General features: G+C 47.9%; 1 protein-coding gene across 2 annotated transcripts; it reads left to right on the top strand.

The window, feature by feature from the left end:
* The first annotated feature begins 820 nt into the window (after positions 1–820).
* On the top strand, positions 821–19,979 carry LIN54 (lin-54 DREAM MuvB core complex component). Of its 2 annotated transcripts, none has more exons than XM_061565325.1 (15): positions 821–989; positions 2,425–3,627; positions 4,846–4,951; positions 6,551–6,678; positions 7,094–7,234; positions 8,690–8,834; positions 10,093–10,157; positions 13,012–13,230; positions 13,868–13,971; positions 14,567–14,638; positions 15,271–15,373; positions 16,159–16,296; positions 16,787–16,983; positions 17,779–17,954; positions 18,436–19,979. In XM_061565325.1, exons 2-15 carry the CDS (start codon positions 2,467–2,469, stop codon positions 18,444–18,446), a joined length of 2,766 nt encoding a protein of 921 aa, XP_061421309.1. In that variant the 5' UTR covers positions 821–989; positions 2,425–2,466; the 3' UTR covers positions 18,447–19,979. The 2 variants fall into 2 exon arrangements, with proteins under 2 accessions (XP_061421309.1, XP_061421308.1); XM_061565324.1 differs by having other exon boundaries at positions 823–989; positions 2,376–3,627.
* Positions 19,980–20,591: the final 612 nt, after the last annotated feature.

Raw genomic sequence — 20,591 nt, forward strand, 5'->3', positions numbered from 1 at the left:
GACAGCTTGCAGCTCGGGCCACTCACTGCCATCGGACAGCCAAGACTCCATCGGCGTCTTGTGACCTTTGACCATCATCTTGTAGCGGAACGTGTTTTTACGTCTTCTCTTTGGTGGGGGCTATAATTATAGGGATTAAAAGGCAATAAAACCGAATAAACCAAGATTTTTGGCCATCTGAGATTATCGTTTTTTTAATTAAAACCATGAAAAACCCGATGGGAGAAACCCGATGACGCCAGCCTTGCTGCACCATCATCACCCCCAATTAATCGGAATAATTATTAATATTTTACTTTAAAATTCAGCAACTTGTTGAACCTTATATCTGCGTTGGCCACGGTGCACAAGCACCATTAACAAAAATAAAGTCAAAACATCTGTCAATGACACTGGCTTGATTTTTTTTTATTATGTACAATTGGCGACGTTTCGGGGAGTCGCCCGTATTCAGAGCGCCTAAAATGTTCCACTCATTTCCCAGTTCACATACGCGCGGCGGGTTTTATATCCCAGGGCGTATAAGGCGACGTGATGACGTCATGTCACGGTTCACCGCGCGGAAGAGAAGGTGCGTGACGTCATCGTGCCAGAAGTGTCCAGACGCGGTTTGCCCCCCCCTCTCCCATCCCCGCAGAATGACGTAGCGCGCCGTGACGTCACAGCGCGCATCGAACGAGGACGTGACGCCATCGCGCCACAAGAACCCATCCGCGTTTTGCCCCGCTCTCCCGTCAGGATGACGTTACGAGCCGTGACGTCACCGCGCGGGAAGACCGATGGCATGACGTCATCGCGCCAGAGCCCAGACGCGCTCGGCCGTCCCACACAACTCCGGGCAGGATGACGTCACACGCAGCGCGGTCACGTGCCTGCGCCGTGACGTCACCGCGCGGGAGAGCGAGGCGCTCCGCCCGCGCGGGAATTTTTCAACAGAAGTCGGCGGCGGCGGCGGCTGCGGCGACGGCGGCGGCGAAGCGGAGCGCTGGGTAAGCCGCCCTCAGTCCCCGCGGCCTCTGCCTCCCGTTGCTACTTTAGAACCTAGCACGCCCTTCGGTTTCTTGTTCGCAGCGGACGCTTCGTAAAGACGGCGCGCCAGGCCGCCGCGGTATCGTTCGCGCTCCCAGTTTATTGAGGTCGTCTCTCCGCCGTTACTCGGCAACCGCGGTACCGCGCGCTGTGTTGCAAGCTCGCGTCTTCTTGTTTATTACACTTCTTGTTCAGAGCGCGAGGGTTAAACCCAAAAAAAACGCGGAGTCAAAAAATCGGGCGGGCGCAGGGGGTTTGTTTGGAAGTGCGAGACGCCCTGGGGGCGGATCGCGACGCTTGGCTCTCAGAGACCGTCCGTGTCGGAGGCGCCCCCGGGGCGACTGCGAGAAGCGAAAGTGGCGAGTCTCTCCCCGCCTTTACCTGAACATGGAGGACGGCAGGGGTCGGGCCGAGTAGGCTCCTCCACTGCCGCCAACACTCACCGGCAGCAGCGGCAGCAGCGGCAGGGTCAACCACGGCCTCTCCACTGCTGGATGAAGGCCCGTGGACTCGTGTCTGCTGTGACCCCATTTGCCCGCCTAGCCCCTTCAACTAGCCCATCTATACGTTTACGCCAAACTATCTTCCCGGTTGTGGTATGCGTTTCAGATTTCATTTTTTCCTCTCCCCACATATTTTTGCCAAAGTTTCGCGACATCTCTTTTTGTTCTTCAATCCGAAACGAACACATTTTTTTCCCGGGTCATCAGAAATGTAATGTCCAGGCCCGATTTGACAATTCGGCACATTAATCTGAAAAGTAGCAAAACCACTCGCACGTGTCTTGTACACCACGAACCCTGCCCCATGTACCTGGCCCTACTACGAGGCCTATATTGTACACCTAATCGAACTCGCCCAGAAATACACGTTACGCGCTATCGTATGCGCCTTCAGCTGGGGAGAGCTGCTTGGCAAGGTCAGGGGATCATGCCAGAACCTGTGCCGCGAACACCAAATCTGCAAAGCGAAAACGAGCTCTGACAACAATGTGAAAGATCGGTTTAAGGTTACGGTTAATGCCAATAAGTAGGTTGCTATTATTGGCTAGATGGCTGTGACTCGAGATGCTGGTTAACCGCTTGGTTCATGATTAGTGGTCCCTTGGCTAGTTGGCTGTGACTAGTCGCTGATAGGCTAGTACACTGACATGTGACTAGATGGCTATGCCAGGTAGTGGCTGTTGGCTAGCGAGTGGTAACTGCAGGCTGATTGGCTAGTTAATTAGGGCTATGGTTTTTATGTCTGGCGTGCTCACCTCCAAACTGCTTGCCCCTCTTTCCCACTACAAGGTACAGGCAGCCTTAACAGTTTTCCGGCGTGCCTGTCGTTGGTTGCGTTCACAGCGCCCCGAGGCCGCACCGTCCTCTCTAATCATCGCGACACCCAACGCAGGACCTCGACCCGAAGCGGAGGGAGTGACCAACAGCCGTCACCATGGACACAGAGGTGGACGGGCTGCTCCCGGATGAGATTATGGAGGTACGACTGGCGGGTGATGACGAGGAAGACGAGGAAGAGCCCATGGCTGTCCCGCAGCACGAGGAGATGATGCTAACGATGGAGCCTGAGGACCACGTGGCCATCATCTCGGTGGAACTCACCGGCCCTGCGGAGGAGGCAGCGACGGCTCCGGTCGAGGTGATGACGCGGCAGATCGCGGCGCTGTCGGGGAAACCGGCGACTGTCGAGGCTCCCTCTCGAGCCTCACTCGCCACCGTTGTTGCTGCAGCTGCTGAACCCACGCCGACCGTTGCGACGCAGACACTTGGCCAGCCGCGTTCCTTGGACACTGCACAAGCGACCGCACGAGTGGCGATCTCTCGCACTGTTGCCACTCTTGTAAGCACGGCCACCACGAGCGCTGCCGTGACCACCAGGCCCGTCTCGACGGTGTCGTTTGCCACGAGACCCGTAACCAGGACAACAGAGCCCGTCATCACCATGACGACTCCCAGCGGTCAGCCCATCACGGCGGTGGCGCTGTCGGCCAATCACAAGGGTATGTCAGAAGGAGGCAGTCAGGTGAGTGGGATGGCTCTGGGTGGAGGGCAGCAGGTGCTGCTGGCGATGCTGCCTGGCAGCGACCAGCCTATCCTGCTGACGGTGCAGCCGCGGTCGGAGGCTGTGCAGCAGACGTCGGTGCCGCAGGGCGGAGGCACGTCCACCCCAAGCTCGGCCGCCTCCAAGTCAGAGCCAGCGCCCATGATGCTGACGCTGCAGCAAGGCCATGGCCAGACAGTGCAGAGCTCGCCGGGGCAGGGGAAGCTGGAGCAGGCGGTGCTGTTCAGCACGCAAGGCGGGCGCACGGTAGCGCAAGTGCAGAGTCGGACACAGGTGCGCGGCTTGACCACCGGCGGGGGGAAAGGTTCCGAACAGCCCATCTTCCTCACGGTGCAGGGTGCACAGGGCAAGGGCAGCGGCGGTGGAGAAGGTCAGCAGATGCTGCTGGCCATGCCCCCCGGCATGACCTCAGCACAGGGCAAAGCTGGGGAGGGACAGTCGGTGGTGCTGGCGGTGCATTCTGTGGGCAAGACGGGCACGACGCAGACACCGGCCTCCAGCAGCAGCCTGCCAGGGCAGCTCGGCTCGATGCAGGTAGGTGTGCGCGGCTGATTGGGTGGCATACGTTGGCATGGAATAGTGTGGACAGACGTACTGGCTGCCAGCTCGTAGACAAATGCATATTGACAATAACTGACGTGTTCAGTAGATATATAATGATTCGCATGTGAGCAGTGGTGCAGTGGTTAGCGTACTGCACTGCACTGTGAATTCAAGGATATGGAGTTTGATTTCTGGCCAGGCCACAGCTTGGTGATATCTGAACCGGTCTTGACACCTCCCCTCCCCTTTACCAACCTGAACTGACCAGCATGGTGAAATATGGTCCAACAACTCCCTTGACCTACGTGGCGTGGAAAGACCTTTAATCCAGCATGATTTAATTGACGTAAATTATTATATATGTTTTGCCTTGTGATGCCTGTAGGATTTATAGTGGTGTGAATCTATAGAATCTACAGTTGTGTTAAGATAGTGTTATGAACGTAAAGGAATTATAAATAATGGATTCATACATACATACATTATTCTCATGCTTGTGTTGTAAGCGTAAGAATTTTAAACCATTGTTGCATTCTTGGTACTCAGCATGTCCAGACCTGCCACGCACACAAAGCGGTAAATTCAAACGTCAAATTCTTGGCTTTCCTTTAACTGCGACGACGTTGAAAGTTACTTCTGGGAGCATTCCTAAGTTGATTGTGTAAAAAATGTTATGCTGATTTCGTTCTTATTTCTATTTGGCTCGTTATACCATTTCAGGTAAGAAATTATAAATAATTGTTATTGTCTTCGTTGTGCAGATTTATAAAATAACAAAATAAATAAGAACTGTCTCCTTCAAATTAAATATGTAATATTTAATGCTATTACATTAGTTAGAATTGGCATCAAAACCAATTTGGCCTTTACAAACCAGTATATATAGAACACAATACTTTTTTTTACACGAGGAAAACTAACAGATTTTGAGCAATACATTTTATTTAAACTTTTCATGTAAAACCAGGTGTATATGACACATTGAAAAATTGTAACTCACCTATCAGGAGCATTGTTAGTTGTGTGTATGTTGATTTTTTTTTAGCGCCATACATATCCAACCGTGCTAAGCACCTGCGACATAGAAAAAACTAAAAAGATGTGCTTTTTGGCGCTAATTCAACCTAGTATTTTTTTATGTAAAAAAAGGACTACAAATGGCGCAGTGTGCATATGTTCAAATGAGGCCTGGGGTTTTGCTGCGTGCAGGTGACCAAGATGGCTGGGCCGTCTCACTCGGGGGGCAGTGGGCCTATCATCACCAAGTTCATCATCAAGCCCATGCCCAGCACGGGCCGGGGGACGCTGATCAGCGGTAGCCACACACACACATGCGTGCGTGTGCACACAAAAACAAAGATCCCCCCCTAAGTCTTAACAGACTCTTGGGGCAGGTGCTGTTTAGTGAGCACCTGTGAAGGCCGGCACGGCACCCAAGCACCATGCCGAGCCACCTTAGTTTCCTGAGTGGCGATGTTTACACACCACACCAGGTGCTCATTTGAGGCGACCGAGGATAGGCCCATAACTGGTTGAGATAATTGTTAGGGTGTTGGCCATGAGTGGGAATTTAATTTGGGTTGCTGGGTTTGTAACGCAGTACGCTAACCACTGCGCTCCCCACACACGCGCATGTGCACACATACGCACACATGCACTCTTTGCACGTTCTACATCAGCAATCTCCCACCCCTAGCTAATCTGCGGCATGCATGTGCGTGTTACAAGGGTTGTGCAGTGCACCATTATGATTAATTGCAGTCATCAAGGAAAATTACTCTCCATACTTAAATGAGAAATGGAGCAATGCATATCTCTTTTGGTGACCTGAAGCCAGTAGTGTCAATTCCACATTCCCACGGCGTGGGCAATCTATACAAAGCCGATTTCGCAGAAAAGGGTATACAATTTACCAAGCCTGAAGGGATGATGGACTGAGTGGAATTCTGGCCGACTGTTGAACTCACAACCTGATATCGAGTCTTAAGTGCCCATGCAGCTAGAGGAGATATATTCACACATGTCACATGTATGTCTCGCGTATACACAGTATATCCTCCCTTAACATGTGTTCACACAACACGTATTCGCTCGAATTTGGGAACACTTATTGCACAATGCAGAACACGCCCATTATGACCTGACTTCTGAGCGGTCGGTGAGGAATTACTTTCTTGAGCTGCGTGGCTGAGCGTTGTAGGAATTCTGGGTATACGCCCAAAATTATCGAGTATGTGACGGCATACCCTCAACTCAGTTCTTTGTCCCGCTATGGGATGAATGCAGGCTGATTTTATATGGCAAATGTGGTTCAAATTTGCATTATATTTATTTTTGCCCTGTAATGTATATACAGTAATTCATTGCTTAACGCTGATCTTATAGGGAACGCATCTACCTCGTTAAACGAGGGATTACTGTAAATGTATATCTGTACAGCATCATCCTCATAACTGATGGTTAATGCCCATTTCTGATTATTTCTACCTGATGTGATCTTCAACATATTTAGTTGAGAGTCCTGTACAGCTGAGGGTTGATTATTTAAGACGATATTAAGTTGCAATGCAGATGCGGTGAGCACACCCGTGCATGTAGGGGTGGCGTGGTGGCGAGATCTTGGTATGCAGGAGGTCATGGGTTCAATCCTGACCCTGACGCCTGCGGTATAGTTGGAGTTTGCATGTTCTCCCCATGGTCGCATGGATTTTTCAACAGGTTTTCCCTCCACATTGAGAAACATGCGTTTAGAGTATTTGGCTTTTATAAATGTCCACGTGATAAGCCACTTTGTTGAACTATTATTTGTGGCCAGGTCGCTTCTGAAAAATAGTTAATAGCTCAGTGGGCCTTACCTGGTAAAATAAAAAATAAAATTTAGGCTCATCTCTAACCCCATGCCTGGTTTGCATAGGTTCAGGCAGTGCCCCCGGAACGCCCACCAAGACCTTCACCCTGTCCCACGTGACGACCGAGGGCTCTCCTGGGAGACCCCAGCTTGGAGGCAAGATCGCCATCTCCCCACTGAAGTCTCCTTCTAAGGTGTGTTATACGTGCACAGCTCGTATTGCTAATCTATACTGCTGGATGAGGGCTTCCCGACACAATGCGAGTCGTGGGAGTTGTTTGTCCGTAAGCACATTGGTCAGTGCAGGTTGGTGAAGGCAGAGGGCATAGTCATACACTGCAACAATTAATGTTACTACATTGCCCCCTACTCGTATACTATCTCTGCAGAAGCTTATAAACCATCAACAGGCTTCAGTCTTGCTTAGCTTCTGAGATCTTGAGGAGATGGGGTGCATTCCATGTGATTTGTTCATGGGCTAAGGTACATTGTCCACACATGAACAGGAATTCTATATTATACTGTTCCGATTGCTTGAGCATGTGTGGATACCAGACTTTTTCTGCGCGCTCCGTGCTCGTTTAAAACATGACCATGGTGTCTTTGCAGATGACGGTGATGCCCATGTCGCCAGCGCCGGTGAACTCGCCCCAGAAACGCGTCGTCACCGCCATGCCGCTCCCACTGGCAGTCGCTCAGCAGATCCTGCAGCAGCAGCAGGCCGGCTCCCCCGGCAAGCTGTTGACCCAGGTATTCTATTGGTGACAACTCGCAATGCAGCGCAGCGCGGTTTGAATTTTTCTGAACAAATTACGTGGTGTTACCACATTGGCAGTGGTGCACAAGCACAATTAACAAAAGCGCTCAATACATTTGTCAGTCACGCTGCCTTAAAGGGAAACGGGCGGTGTTTTTTGGGCAATCAAAGAGAGCAATTTCCCAAAACGTTGCCAAATATATATTCCTTTTAAGTTAGCGTTATTTTTGAATGCGAGTTTCTTTTATAGTTATTAATATACAGTGATGAATATAGGGGCGGTGAGGTGACGCAATGGTTCATGAACTATGCTATGAATCCCAGTGATTTGAGTTTGATTCCCACAGTCAAGGTTAACACGATAGGTGAGTATCTGAATCCGTTCTGGACCTCCCAACCCCCCACCCTCTTCACCAACCCTTGCTGACAAGCTTGGTGAATTATGGTTAAACACCCACCATGGCAAACACAGCGTGGGGGGGGAGCTTTCATCAGCAGTGGATTGACAGACGACTAAATCCCTCGATTTATGAAAGGAATGCATTCTTTAAAAAAACACGCAAAGAACGACATTTCATCCACCGGAATGGCTTTTCCCATTAATTTAATACAAAAAATTCCGACTTCTAAACTAAAAATATACGGTTGGCTACGTTTTGTGCAAAATAAGTTGATCATACATAAAATGCAAAAATAATAACAAGGAACAAAGAGTAAAACGATTGAATAATAATTTATTTGAATGAAAAATAATGACCGTTTTCAGGGAACTCTCCAAAAGATCTGCATGTTGGAATGCTTGCAAAAGTTGATGTGGAGGCGCTACTGTTGCACGGCAGGGATACTGTGACGTCGACGCGGATGGATACGCAGCCTCCCGCATACTGCTGCTTGTTTGATCTCACGGCGCGTGCCGTAGTGAAATTTCGTTAATGTGGGAATTCGATTTCGATCATCGAAAAGTGTCCATAATTTGTCAATCGCGTTAGCGCAAATTTTTGTTGAACCGAATGTTCGGAAATGGGGAGAGATACCTGTACTCATTATGAACCCTCTTGCCCCAGCCTACAACATTGACATGCTGCACCCATGTCCCCTCAAGGTCCCTAAGATCTGGGGACGCAGATCTTCTCTGCATTCTTCAGTCGAGGTTTCGGTCTATGGGTGACCGAGATTTTTCCCATGTAGCTCCCAGGCTATGGAACGCTCTTCCACAAGATATCAAGATCTCTGAGCCTGTGGACATTTTTAAAATGCGCCATTAAACCTATTTATACATTTCCGCTTATTAAACTTTTAGTTCATTTAGTAAATGTTTCTTAAAATGTATTTATATTTTTATGCCGAGTGTCTGTTGCTGCTGTGTCCTGTACAGCTCTTTGAGGTCCTTGATGAAAATCGGGATATAAATGTAATTATTGTTAATCGTGTGCGTGTGTGTTTTACAGGTGAAGACAAGTACACAGCCGGGCGGCGTGAAGCCTCTCTCGATGCCCATGTCCACCATGCAGCCCATATCGGTGCCAGGCAGCAAATTCCACTACGTGCGTCTCGTGACGCCAGTCAGCACACACACCACGCAGGGCCTGCCAGGTGACAGCACGCGGGCACCCCACCCACATTGCACCACCCTCTGCAGCACCGCACGCCAGTGTCGTCTCTCACAGCACCACACCGTCTTAATAAGCGACACGTGGCATTGCTTTCACAAGTACTTGCAATTCAGAAGTGCTTTTAATGCCTCTATCAATGACTTTTGAGAATATGTTGGTCCTTCTTCCCATTGGATACGAGGTTCCATCTTACATTTTAGACTTTCAGAGGAATGTTTTCGTAGCTGAACCGCCTAATCGGACCACATTTATATAAATTGTGGTGCTCCCTCTCATCACAGCATATCTCCAATGAGCAGAGAGATGAGATATGGAATTTGGTCGACTCCAGTGTAAAATCTGTCCCACGCAGTTTCTTACCTGTTTTGTTGTATTGTTATGTTAACGTAAATAACATAAAAACATAATCGTAATGCAACTACTAGTAGAGTTGAACTAAATAAAGATGATAATGAGCACGATGGCAATCAATCCTACAAGGTCATATTTCGGTGTCATCAGTTTGTGTCATCCATTTGATTTGTTATCGGCCAAGGTTGCACTGTCAGCAGCAGCGACTGGAGACTTCCAGCATTAAAATATAAATGGCAAAAGCAGACGGTGAATAGTTGGGAAATGTGATCTTTTAGGATTTATTTTCCATCATTTTCGTAATTATCTTTATTTGTAATGTATTAATTTACAACCCAGGTGCCAAAGTGCAATCACCAAAAAAAAACTCGTTTACCATTGAATGTATGAGTTACGAATCGGTGATACGATTTTACATGTTTTACAAATATTGAGTTTGAACGCAAAACAGATAAACAAATGAATACCATTGAGTGTTAATTCAAATTCATACGGCATTCACAGCTCTTCACTCTCTCATAAGTAAAACACTTCCCCCTTCCCCGCCCACCCCCCTCTCCCGCACTCCTCTTGTGTTTATTAAGAGAAAAGAATGGCCAAACCCCGTGTGATATTGTAATCGTAGGCTTAGTAATGAAGCACAAGTACTCCCTGTAGCTCCGAGCCCTCTGTTTATTGCTGGTAATATACCATGCAACAGTAAATGCAGATAACAAATTTTCATTTTTTTTAAAGCCAGACTGCATGGCGAAGTATATTCAGAGTATTTTAAGTGGCCACGTGTACCGTGTATGTAGATGTGGGTTTTATGTATTCAAAAATGTGCCACTGGATGTACAAGTTTGGTGTGTAAATGTGTGTATGTCTACTTGTGTGTGTGTGTGCAGCGAAGCCGGTAAGCAGCACACTTCAGTTGCGGCCTCCCATTCCCATTGCTCCGGCTCAGAGACAGGTGATGACCTCCCTCGGTCAATCAACCAATGAAAGACTTAATTTAGCCCATTGAGGCAAGCTTTGTTCTATGTATGTTGAAATACTTTCGCACCATATGTAGCCAACCGTGCTAATAAGAAGTGCGGGGGAAGGACAACAAACTAAACATAACAAGCAGTTATAAATAACTAACTCTTCGCTATGAGTTGGGAACCTATTCCTTACTTTACTCCGAGGTTCAAATAGGATTGTCGGATACCTTTGGCAGGCCACACTTCATAAGAAAAAAAACCTTCATGTTATCGAATAATAATAATAATGCAAAATGTATTATCGCTCACCTTTAGAGGTGCCTATGTTTTAAAAGTTACAGCTCTTTTTGAATTCACTGCTGAATGAATGCTTGTCCCATACCATGCCATGTGACTTGAGTATGATATAATTATAAACATAGTGTTGTGGTAAAAAGATTGCCTTATAGTAATTACGGTTAAACATATTAACATGATCCTGTGTTAAATGATATGAATCCAGACTGCATGGCAAGTATTTAAGTGCCCATGTGTGCAGTGAACCCTCGGTTTAACGGACTAATAGGGGGGAAGGGGGTGTCCGTAGAATCCAATTGTCCGTTAAAGGCCACATGACGTATTTTGAGCGCTAAATCACACGCAAACTACTTACTGATAGTTCGGTAATGATAATTATAAAATATCTTCATAATAAAAAATAAATGAATACATTAATAATAGTGTAATAATACAGTTAATGCATTACAGTACTAATACTGTAATACCGTACTGGACATTTACATAATATAGGTTTTTTTTTGGGTCAGATCGCGTTATTTATAAATGTGTCGTAACCCTCCACCACCCGACACGGCCAAACAGTGTCACGTTTTTCAAAGGACAAAATAATTCACTTCTTTAGCCCACCGGTGTGCTGAAGAGAGAATCAACAGCATTTAAAAATCTGAGTACGACGTTTCGCTGATAATTACAATCAGCTTCATCGGGCAAGATTGGTGAAGCTCTCCTGTTGCTTCCAGTCTTAAATAGAGCAGCATCAGGGTGACGTCATCATTTAATTCAATTCAATCTGGTGCAGTGATTCGAGGCAAAGAGGGGGAGGGTATTGTAATGATATAGATTGGTAATCATTCAATTGTTATGCATTGGTATTTGTTTCCCTTATAAGGAATTGTAATTGTATTTATTTAATAATACGCTTCCAGGCCGCACTAAGCCTGTAGCTGTCAGAGCGATTGAAGTTATTTCTGTTTCTCTCAATTTCAATGGATTCTCTAATTAGTCTTGGCCAGTAATAATTAGTTTTACACAATACTTCAACGTTATCAAAATCAATTGAGTGTCCTTGTTGACAAGCATGCTCTGCCACTGCCGACAGTTGTGTTTGAGATAATTTAATGTTTCTTTGGTGTTCTTTTAATCTTACGCTGGTGCTACGTCCCGTCTGTCCAATATAGATTAAAAGAACACCAAAGAAACATTAAATTATCTCAAACACAACTGTCGGCAGTGAAAGAGCATGCTTGTCAACAAGGACACTCAATTGATTTTGATAACGTTGAAGTGTTGTGTAAAACTAATTATTACTGGCCAAGACTAATTAGAGAATCCATTGAAATTGAGAGTAACAGAAATAACTTCAATCGCTCTGACAGCTACAGGCTTAGTGCGGCCTGGAAGCGTATTATTAAATAAATACAATTCCTTATAAGGGAAACATACCAATGAATAACAATTGATTGATTACCAATCTATATAATTACAATACCCTCCCCCTCTTTGCCTCGAATCACTGCACCAGATTGAATTGAATTAAATGATGACGTCACCCTGATGCTGCTCTATTTAAGACCGGGAGCAACAGGAGAGCTTCACCATTCTTGCCCAATGAAGCTGATTGTAATTATCAGCGAAACAGCGTACTAATCAAATTTTAATATGCTGTTGATTCTCTCTTCAACACACCGGTGGGCTAAAGAAGTGAATTATTTTGTCCTTTGATAAACGTGACACATTTTTACTGTTTGGCCGTGTCGGGTGGTGGAGGGTTACGACACATTTATAAATAACGCGATCTGACCCAAAAAAACCTATATTATGAATAATATTGGTTGCGAAAGCCTACATGTTAAATTGGACATTTAAACTTGAATGTACAGTACTGCACACCCATCCTAAAATGATAAACATTCATACAGTTCACACCGAGATAAACAATTGTTCAGTACCATACAACACTTACCAAGTATGGGAGGTTTTTTAACACCATACCAACCCGTACTGTTGAAACTGTCCCAGCGTCAAGCAATCACTGTTGACCTTAGTCGTGATATTATGTACCCGATACTGTACTGTAAAATATTTCTAAATACTGTAAATGTATTGTACAACAAATTTTCCACTTTTATTTCTCCTATTTTGATCTATTTTTAGGCAAAAAAACATGTGTAATACATACTGAACCCATTAAGAGGCAGAAACGAATATTGACCTGACTGATTTCCCATTACCGAACTTGGTCCGTTGTTTGGGGAAAAGTCCGTTGTCTGATCTTCGGACAAAACTTTGAATCAGAAAATTTTGTCCGTTAAATCCGAGATCCCTTAAATGGCGGTCCGTTAAACCGAGGGTTTACTGTACTGTGTATGTAGTGTGGCTAAGATGCTTGCAGTAATGGATAAATGTCGTTTGATGGGTCCTTACAGAGTAGCGGAGTAGGCCTCGTGCAACCGCGGTCTGTAAGTAATGAAGTCACCGATCAGATGTGGCTTACGGGGCCGCAAAGTCCCCCAGGCCTCGTCTCCGACATCTACCGATGCACGTATGCCACTTTGCACGCAGGTGGTAGCCAGGCTTGGAGCGCCGAGCCCTCACCTGGTGAGCGGCGGGGGGTCTGTGGTGAGCCCCGTGGTGGGCTCCATGGTGAACCGTGGACAGACCCCACACCGACTCATCATGCCCGCGTCGTCGCTGCGGCCGAGCCTGCCCGGCCTGCCCCCCGGCACGCTGCTCACGCCCGCCGCTGGCTACACCATGATGCCCGCGCAGTACATCACACAAGTGAGGGCACGGCGGCCCAGCGGCACGCGCCGCTCGTGCGGCCGCATTTAGCAGGGCTGACGTGGTGGTATCTTGTGTGTAACCCAGTTCCAATATATCACCAATGCGAAGTCGCCTGCCTGCCAACTGCTGAGACGTTGCACATCGTTGGCTCGATACTCTGCGAGGTTCTGGCTTGCTAGGAGGGTGTCTGGTGGAATTTTGCCATGTCTCTCTTCGATTGAATCCGCCTATCAAGTTTTCTTCCTGCTCGGACACTTGTGCAGCCGCAAGACCTCTTGGCAGTAGGAGTGACAAAACCGTTGTTGAGAAATCGGATTGGAAGGAGAGCTCATTTCGGAGATTGTAACCAACTTGGGTTGATGTCAAATGGTCGATTATGTTATACACGATGATTAGGCAACGTCTCCCACTCTTATGCAAGTACACGCACCGAATGAACTCGCACCATGACTAATTAAAGCTGCGGTATATCGTACTGATGTTATAATAATGACTGCCTTATTTATCTAACCCCCCCCCTGCCATGTGAACCACTGAGTTAAAATACCTACAATTAGAGTTGATGTAAATGTGTAATTGGGTCAATTGACCCTGTGGTGTAAATTGTGTTTTTCGTCGCTCTCTGCTTCTCCAGCTGCAGCAGGCACAGCCATGTGTCTCCGTGAGCATCAGCAAGTTGGCGCCCCTCGCGGCTGCTGCCACCGTTCCTTCCACGCAAACCCGCATCCCCGTCAATGGGTACGTTCGCACACGTGCACCAGCGGGGCAGCTCGCCACTCTGCCCAGGCGTTGCCTCCAACCATGAGCCTGCGCAAACAGCTTATCCGGTCATCCAATCTTACACAGCCTTTCTCAGGTGTCCTGTTAGCCAGCTAGCCTAGAAACATATCCAGCTAAGCTCTACCTACCAGGCAAACTCGCCAGCCTACGAAACATAAATCCCATGCAAACCCATGAGTGAGCCAACATACTGGGCATGCATCCCCACAAGCCATTAAATTCACCAGCCTAACTAGCATTATTAAAGCCATCGAGTTCACCAGCCAGCCAGCTGGCTGTACAAGAGCAGCGCAAGAAAGTTCTGGTTGTCTGGTGGAAGGCTCATTGCTATGAATGTGAGCATTCAGAATTTTTTTCTACAGCTCATTTGTAAACTGATGGCGGTGCACCACACGACCAAAGATGGCTCTTGTTCCCACCACACGTTGCCACACGTGAATTAAGCAGTGTTCACAGAGCAAAAGCGCCCTTTGACCGTCTAAATGTCTGACCGCCTGCCCACACCCGCCCGCCTGCCTGCATGATTTGTTGCCGTGTGTTGGTGTGCGTGCAGCATCACGACGACGGACTCGGCTTCCCGGCCCCGGAAACCATGCAACTGCACCAAGTCTCAGTGCCTCAAGCTGTGAGTACCAGTCAACCAATCAACTTCCAGCAATTAGTCTGGCTTGAGGCTCATTGCTTCTTGTTCGATTAATGAGTATTGAGCTGAGAAAGAACAAGACTCTACACACGCAATTGGAGAAGGCTTTTTTAACACCCTCACGATTTTTGTTCGTTAAAGGCACAGTGCAGCCGATATAACAAATGCCTATTGTTTTGTAGATACATGCCCAGACTGTGTTCATGCAGATAGGCCAATATGAGTTGTAAACTTTGTTTATGAAAGAAAAAAAAACATTTAAGCTACTTTCAAGGTCACCTTCATCGTGCTTTAATGACGTCACTGTAGTTTAACTCCTGTACTTTGTTATTACAATGTGACAAGCTCTAACGTGGCACTTTTGAAAGTCACTCCAGTCTTTGTTTTCTTCTTCCTGTGTCAATAATGAAACTTCAAACTTGTGCTGGAGAGCCCAGACACACAACCTCGGCGCGTACTCGAGTTTAATGTAATGTGTAGCACATTTTTGCTCCTTCACCTCTCCCAGCTTAACGTTATCCTGCGAGTACGAGTGTTCTACTGAACACTGTCAATGTTGGAACACGAGTCTTGACATTGGCCATTTCCAAGTCGATTGTTTTTATTGCTTACAGGTACTGCGAGTGCTTTGCCAATGGCGAATTCTGCTACAACTGCAACTGTCGCAACTGCTCAAACAACCTGGTGCATGAGTCGGAAAGGCAGCGAGCGATCAAGGTGCGTGCTTGGTTCATGCGATTGGTGCGCATTCATTTGCAAGTGTGTGCGTGGCTTCCTAGATTCATCGTGAGCCTGCCTCCGGCAGTGCAACACATCACCAGGTGTTAAAGATCGTCTCTGCGTGCGTGTCTTATTATATGTGGGGAGCGTTGGTACAGTGGTTAGCACCAGTGAACTACGAAATCCTGCGACCCAAGTTTGATTCTCGCTCGTGAGCAACATCAGTGGCAAATATCTCAACCGCTCTTAGGCCTCATCCAGGTGGTCTCAGGCTTAAATGAGTACCTGGTGTGGTGTGTAAACATCGACATTAGGGAAACAAAGCTGGCCGGGTGTGATGTTGGCCACCCACTTGTGCAGTGGTTAGCAATTTGCGCTAAAATCCCCACCTACCTAGAATTGAGTCCCGGCCATGGATCACATCAGTGGCAAATAATATCTGAAGCTGCCATCGACTCCGGCTTAAATGGGTTCTTCTTGTCGTGTGTAAATATTAGTACTTGGGAGACATGTGCTGTTACGGCCTTGTTGTAGCAGGGCCTGTGCCGTAACCTTCCAGCAAGTATTCTCCACTTCACATGACTCCACAGCGCACCTAGCCTGGTCCAAGCGCAGTGGTAACACCATCGCCACTAATTGTCAAATGGCGACAGCTGTTGCAGATTTTGTTCTATTGTCGAGCTAAGGTTCGGGGGGGGGGGGGGGGGTGAGCATGTGTTGAAGAGCATGTGTATATGCGCGTGTGTCTGTGCTCGTACGCACATGCGCCGTTTCGGTTGCAGTCGTGCTTGGACCGGAATCCGGAAGCGTTCCGCCCCAAAATTGGAAAGGGCAAGGAGGGCGAGGCGGAGCGGCGGCACAACAAGGGCTGCCACTGCAAGCGCTCGGGCTGCCTCAAGAACTACTGCGAGTGCTACGAGGTGACGGGAACACGGGGGGGGGGGGGTCCTCCGCCACCAGCAACTTGCACCCACCTGCTAGAGACGCCTCTTGAGCCTCAACTTATCCTCCGCTAAGTCCACACAACACCGAGAGGCATTTTTGCACCTTTTCCAGCTTGTGTTGTATTTAAGGGGATTTAAAGTCTAATCTCGACGAGGGTGCTGGTTGCTGATGTTAAGACTTCATTTTGCAAGATTCTATCAAAAGTTTATTACAAGCAATGTTTCGCGCAATGCCCTTTCATAACGCACATAAGTCAGAGGGATAGAATGGCACTCTACAAAAGGGACATTTATTTTACCAGGTAAAGCCCGCTGAGCTCTATGGCTCTTTAGAAGTGACCTGGCCATCACAAATGATAGCTCAACTTTAGTGGCACCCACGACCTCCTGCGTACCAGGCGAAGTAGTTAACATCTCGCCACCACGGCGCCCCGACCTTTGCCTGCGTGTGTGCAACGGGTACCAGGCCAAGATCATGTGCTCCTCGATGTGCAAGTGCGTCGGCTGCAAGAACTTTGAGGAGAGCCCGGAGCGCAAGACGCTCATGCACCTGGCAGACGCGGCCGAGGTTCGCGTGCTGCAGCAGACGGCCGCCAAGACCAAGCTGTCGAGCCAGATCTCGGACCTGCCCACACGGCCGCCAGCCAATGGCACCGGGGAGAGGTGAGGAGCATCGGGAGAGGAGGGAGCAGCGAGGGCGACTGCGTTACGACGCGTTGGAAAACTAAGGGGGGGGGGGGGGGGGGTGGGGTGGGGATCGCGTAAATATAAATGTGTTGTTTAACCACCCCGACACAGCCGATTAGTAAGGTTTGTCACGTGAGCAAAATGTGCCTATTAGCTATTACTTCAGCACATGGACGCATTTATATTTACGCGATCTAGCCCAGAAAACCTTAATTATGAGTAATATTGTGTTGAATTAAGGGGGTGACATTACGGATCTTGGGAGAAAGGGGGAAAAAGAGGGCGGCCGTTTTAATGCTTTTTACAACCAAGATTGAGAGTATTAATGCCTTAGCTCTGTCTACGACCACGACGGAGAGGACCTACAACTCATTATTTAAGTGGATTTCCACTTAAGAAGAGGACCGCACTACTTACAGTTGCTTCATCAAATATGACCCAAGTGTAAGTTTGACGAATTTGGCATCTAAAGAGTCGGTGTTGAGTTATGACCAGGGTTTTATCTGCTCGCCGAGAAACGAGGTACGTGATTTAGCAGCCGCGGCCATTGCATGAGGTATTACGGATGTGGTGTGCCAGGTGTGGACATATTTTCCGAGTCGCCAACCCAGACAGACCTGGCTCGCATCCCTAACTCCTGCCAACGACTTGTTCCATCCTCCACGTGGGATCGGCAAAGCGGGAACTTTCCCTGCTTCCCCCGGGGCTTCCCTAACCCCCACCCCCTCCACTGCCCCCGTGCCCTCTCCGCTCTGCCCGCTGCCCCCTCAGGCTGCCCTTCAACTTCGTGACGCGCGAAGTGGCCGAGGCGACGTGCGACTGCCTCCTGACGGTGGTGGACGAGGTCCTGGGAGCCGGGGAGACGCGCGCCGTTGCCGAGCGCCGCGTTCTGCAGGAGTTTGGCCGTTGCCTCCAGCAGATCATCAACTCGGCCGGGAAAGTACGAGGTACGTTCGCCGTGTGATGTGCGCGCGCGTTTGTTTCATTAGCGCCTTCCGAGCTCGATCGAAAGCGTTATTACATTGACTCTGTCCTTCTGTCGTCTGTCTGTCCCGAACGGAGCGTCATGGTAAGTCTGGTGAAGATGTTCTAAAATCAATTAAATGTTTGCATGAAGTTGTGTTGCTTTTAGGGTACGTTTACAATTAAACGGTCATCATTTTGCACTTCTGCAGTAACTCTAGAGCAGTACCTCGGCTCCTTTAGTGCCCCTGAACCAATTGTGGAGATTCCACATGTCGATGACTGGAGCTACTACTGAGAAATAACGAAGGCATGCTGTAAATTTTTATTTTAAAATGACTGGTATTTTGTTGCTCATTCTGAATAACGCCACGAATACCAAGGACGAATAAAAGTAAACTTTACAAAATGAAACGCGCGGTGATTTGTCATTACTGACGCCGTCATGTTCGTTTTTCTCACCAGGCAACAGATGAAATTACTTCAAGCCTCCGCAAAGCGTCATCTGTATTGTCTTGGAAACCAAATGATTTCCGCCGCAGCGGTAACCAGGGTTACGCCTGAACCGCTGGGTGGAGAGAGATGCTGGCCTTCGCTGCAAGGCTTTTAACATTTTTAACAATTGTTTTACGAACTGAAGTGTAGATTAAACGGAGACTCTATATCATGTAAATGATATATGTCCGTACTCGCGTAATGCATGAACGCTAATTGTAAAGGCAGGCGAGGCTTTGAGTCCAGCGACTCGATTGTCCGCTCTGCACTCCCCACGCTGTACAATTGCCACGACGTGCCGTGTAAATGGTGGATTGTAGGTATTGTTATTTTTACCCGTAATCTTTGCAAGCAACGTGTAATTATTTTGAGCGTTTTTCTGTCATCTGTACACACTGAGAACTGTTAACAGGCCACACCCTGCTGATGAGACTATAGATGAAGTCAAAACCACTCCAGGGTTTTGCCTTGTTTAAACGCACGCGGCAGAGAGGCGCTGATCCGGGAGGGCCCCCGCAGGTAGATGGATCGAATATTCTTGTCGGGTTTTGTTCCCGACGTCCCGTTTTTAAACACCAGACGGCACCGTGTAAAGGCGAGCATGTTTGAGAGAGAGAGACGATATGGTTGTGTACGTATGTGTGTATGCACATGTAGATATAGGGGTGGGAGGAAGAGGGTTCGTTTTGTCTGTACAGGTTACCCGCGTAAACGCCAATACTATATGGCGCTGTATCTAATGTACTATACATTTTCCGAAAGATGTACTGCCTGGCACAAAAGAGATGGACTGGTGTGGTTCAGGATGTGGAGCTGATTGGATTTTCCGATGACTGGAATCGGCAGTGTCCAGATGGGCCTCTGGAGGTTCATGAAGGACGCTGCTAGGGAGTTTGAGGCAATGGCCCTCCACCAATAACGTAGGGCAGAGGAGTGATGCTCACAATGAGCAGAGCGCCAGCGGCTGAAAACGCAGAAAGTACGCACAGTGGGGAACACGTTTGGTGCATCGACCAGTGATCTATCAACCCACGGCACCTGGATCTGTTCCGTGACCTGCCAGCAGGCCTTCAGCACTTCACGTGGCCTCAGTGCACCTAGCATGGCACAAACGCTGCAGTGATGTCACCATCACTTAGTGCTAAACAGTGGTTGTTGTTGCTCATGCGCTGGTCGGCTGGGGGAGTGAATGAGAGGTGGTGTATCTTGGCAGCAAACGGCACACTTCTGGACGTCTCCGTGTGAAAGGCTGGAGAGAGCCATGAGTAGTCAACATGCGAGTGAGTGCCTCTTGTCGTGTCGATCCGTCGCTCGATTGAAAGTTCAGTATTTTGGTAGGAAAAAGCAAGAGGTTTTTATTTAACTATTGTATAAAACCCTCCCCTTCCCCAATACGTTCCCCATGGGAGAAATGTGTTTTTGCAAATTTTACCCACCCTAAAACCCCCCACAAAGCCTTTTATACGAGTCCTGAATGCACGCGTGTGGGACCGCCAATAAACAGCACTGCAGGATTGGTACGCAAGTTGGTGTATTTCTAGATTTGAAGCTTTCATGACCGCAAGGATCCATACTCTTTGGTTTTTTCGGTGAAGTCACGTAGGTAAAAAAACTAATCAATTAAATCACGACGTTTTGGGCGCAACACAATCCTTCGTTAGGTGGAGACAATGTCGGGAAAGCACAAATGCTTTCGCTACGTTGCTTTCTTTTTTTACCTACGTGACTTTACCGAAAAAACCAAAGAGTAAGTTGGTGTATAATTGTGAGTGGAGACCAATGCAACATGTATTCATGTGCGTGTCTGGCAGTGTGTCGCAAGAGGGTACGGTGTCTGTACAGGTTACTGTGATGGTTCAGATAAATTAAAGTATTGAGTGCTCGATCCATTATTGGATGAAATTTCTGCTCAAATTGTAACTGTGCAGTATCTTGTATGGCAATGTGCTGTGTCACTTCTATTGGAAGCCAGTTAAACGCAACACAAAGTAGCCGTTTTAGATGGGCTATGCCCAGAGCTCTGACACCTGACGTTTCATGAAGAAGAAAATATATAAATTGAATGCTCGAGTGATGTCTCTCCTGTACTGTCACGAGAGCAATACAGTGGTAAGCCATCGCCACTA

This window comes from Lethenteron reissneri, chromosome 34 (genome assembly GCF_015708825.2).
Source record: "Lethenteron reissneri isolate LAM-NWPU_2019-01 chromosome 34, ASM1570882v1, whole genome shotgun sequence".
Classification (NCBI taxonomy): domain Eukaryota; kingdom Metazoa; phylum Chordata; class Hyperoartia; order Petromyzontiformes; family Petromyzontidae; genus Lethenteron; species Lethenteron reissneri.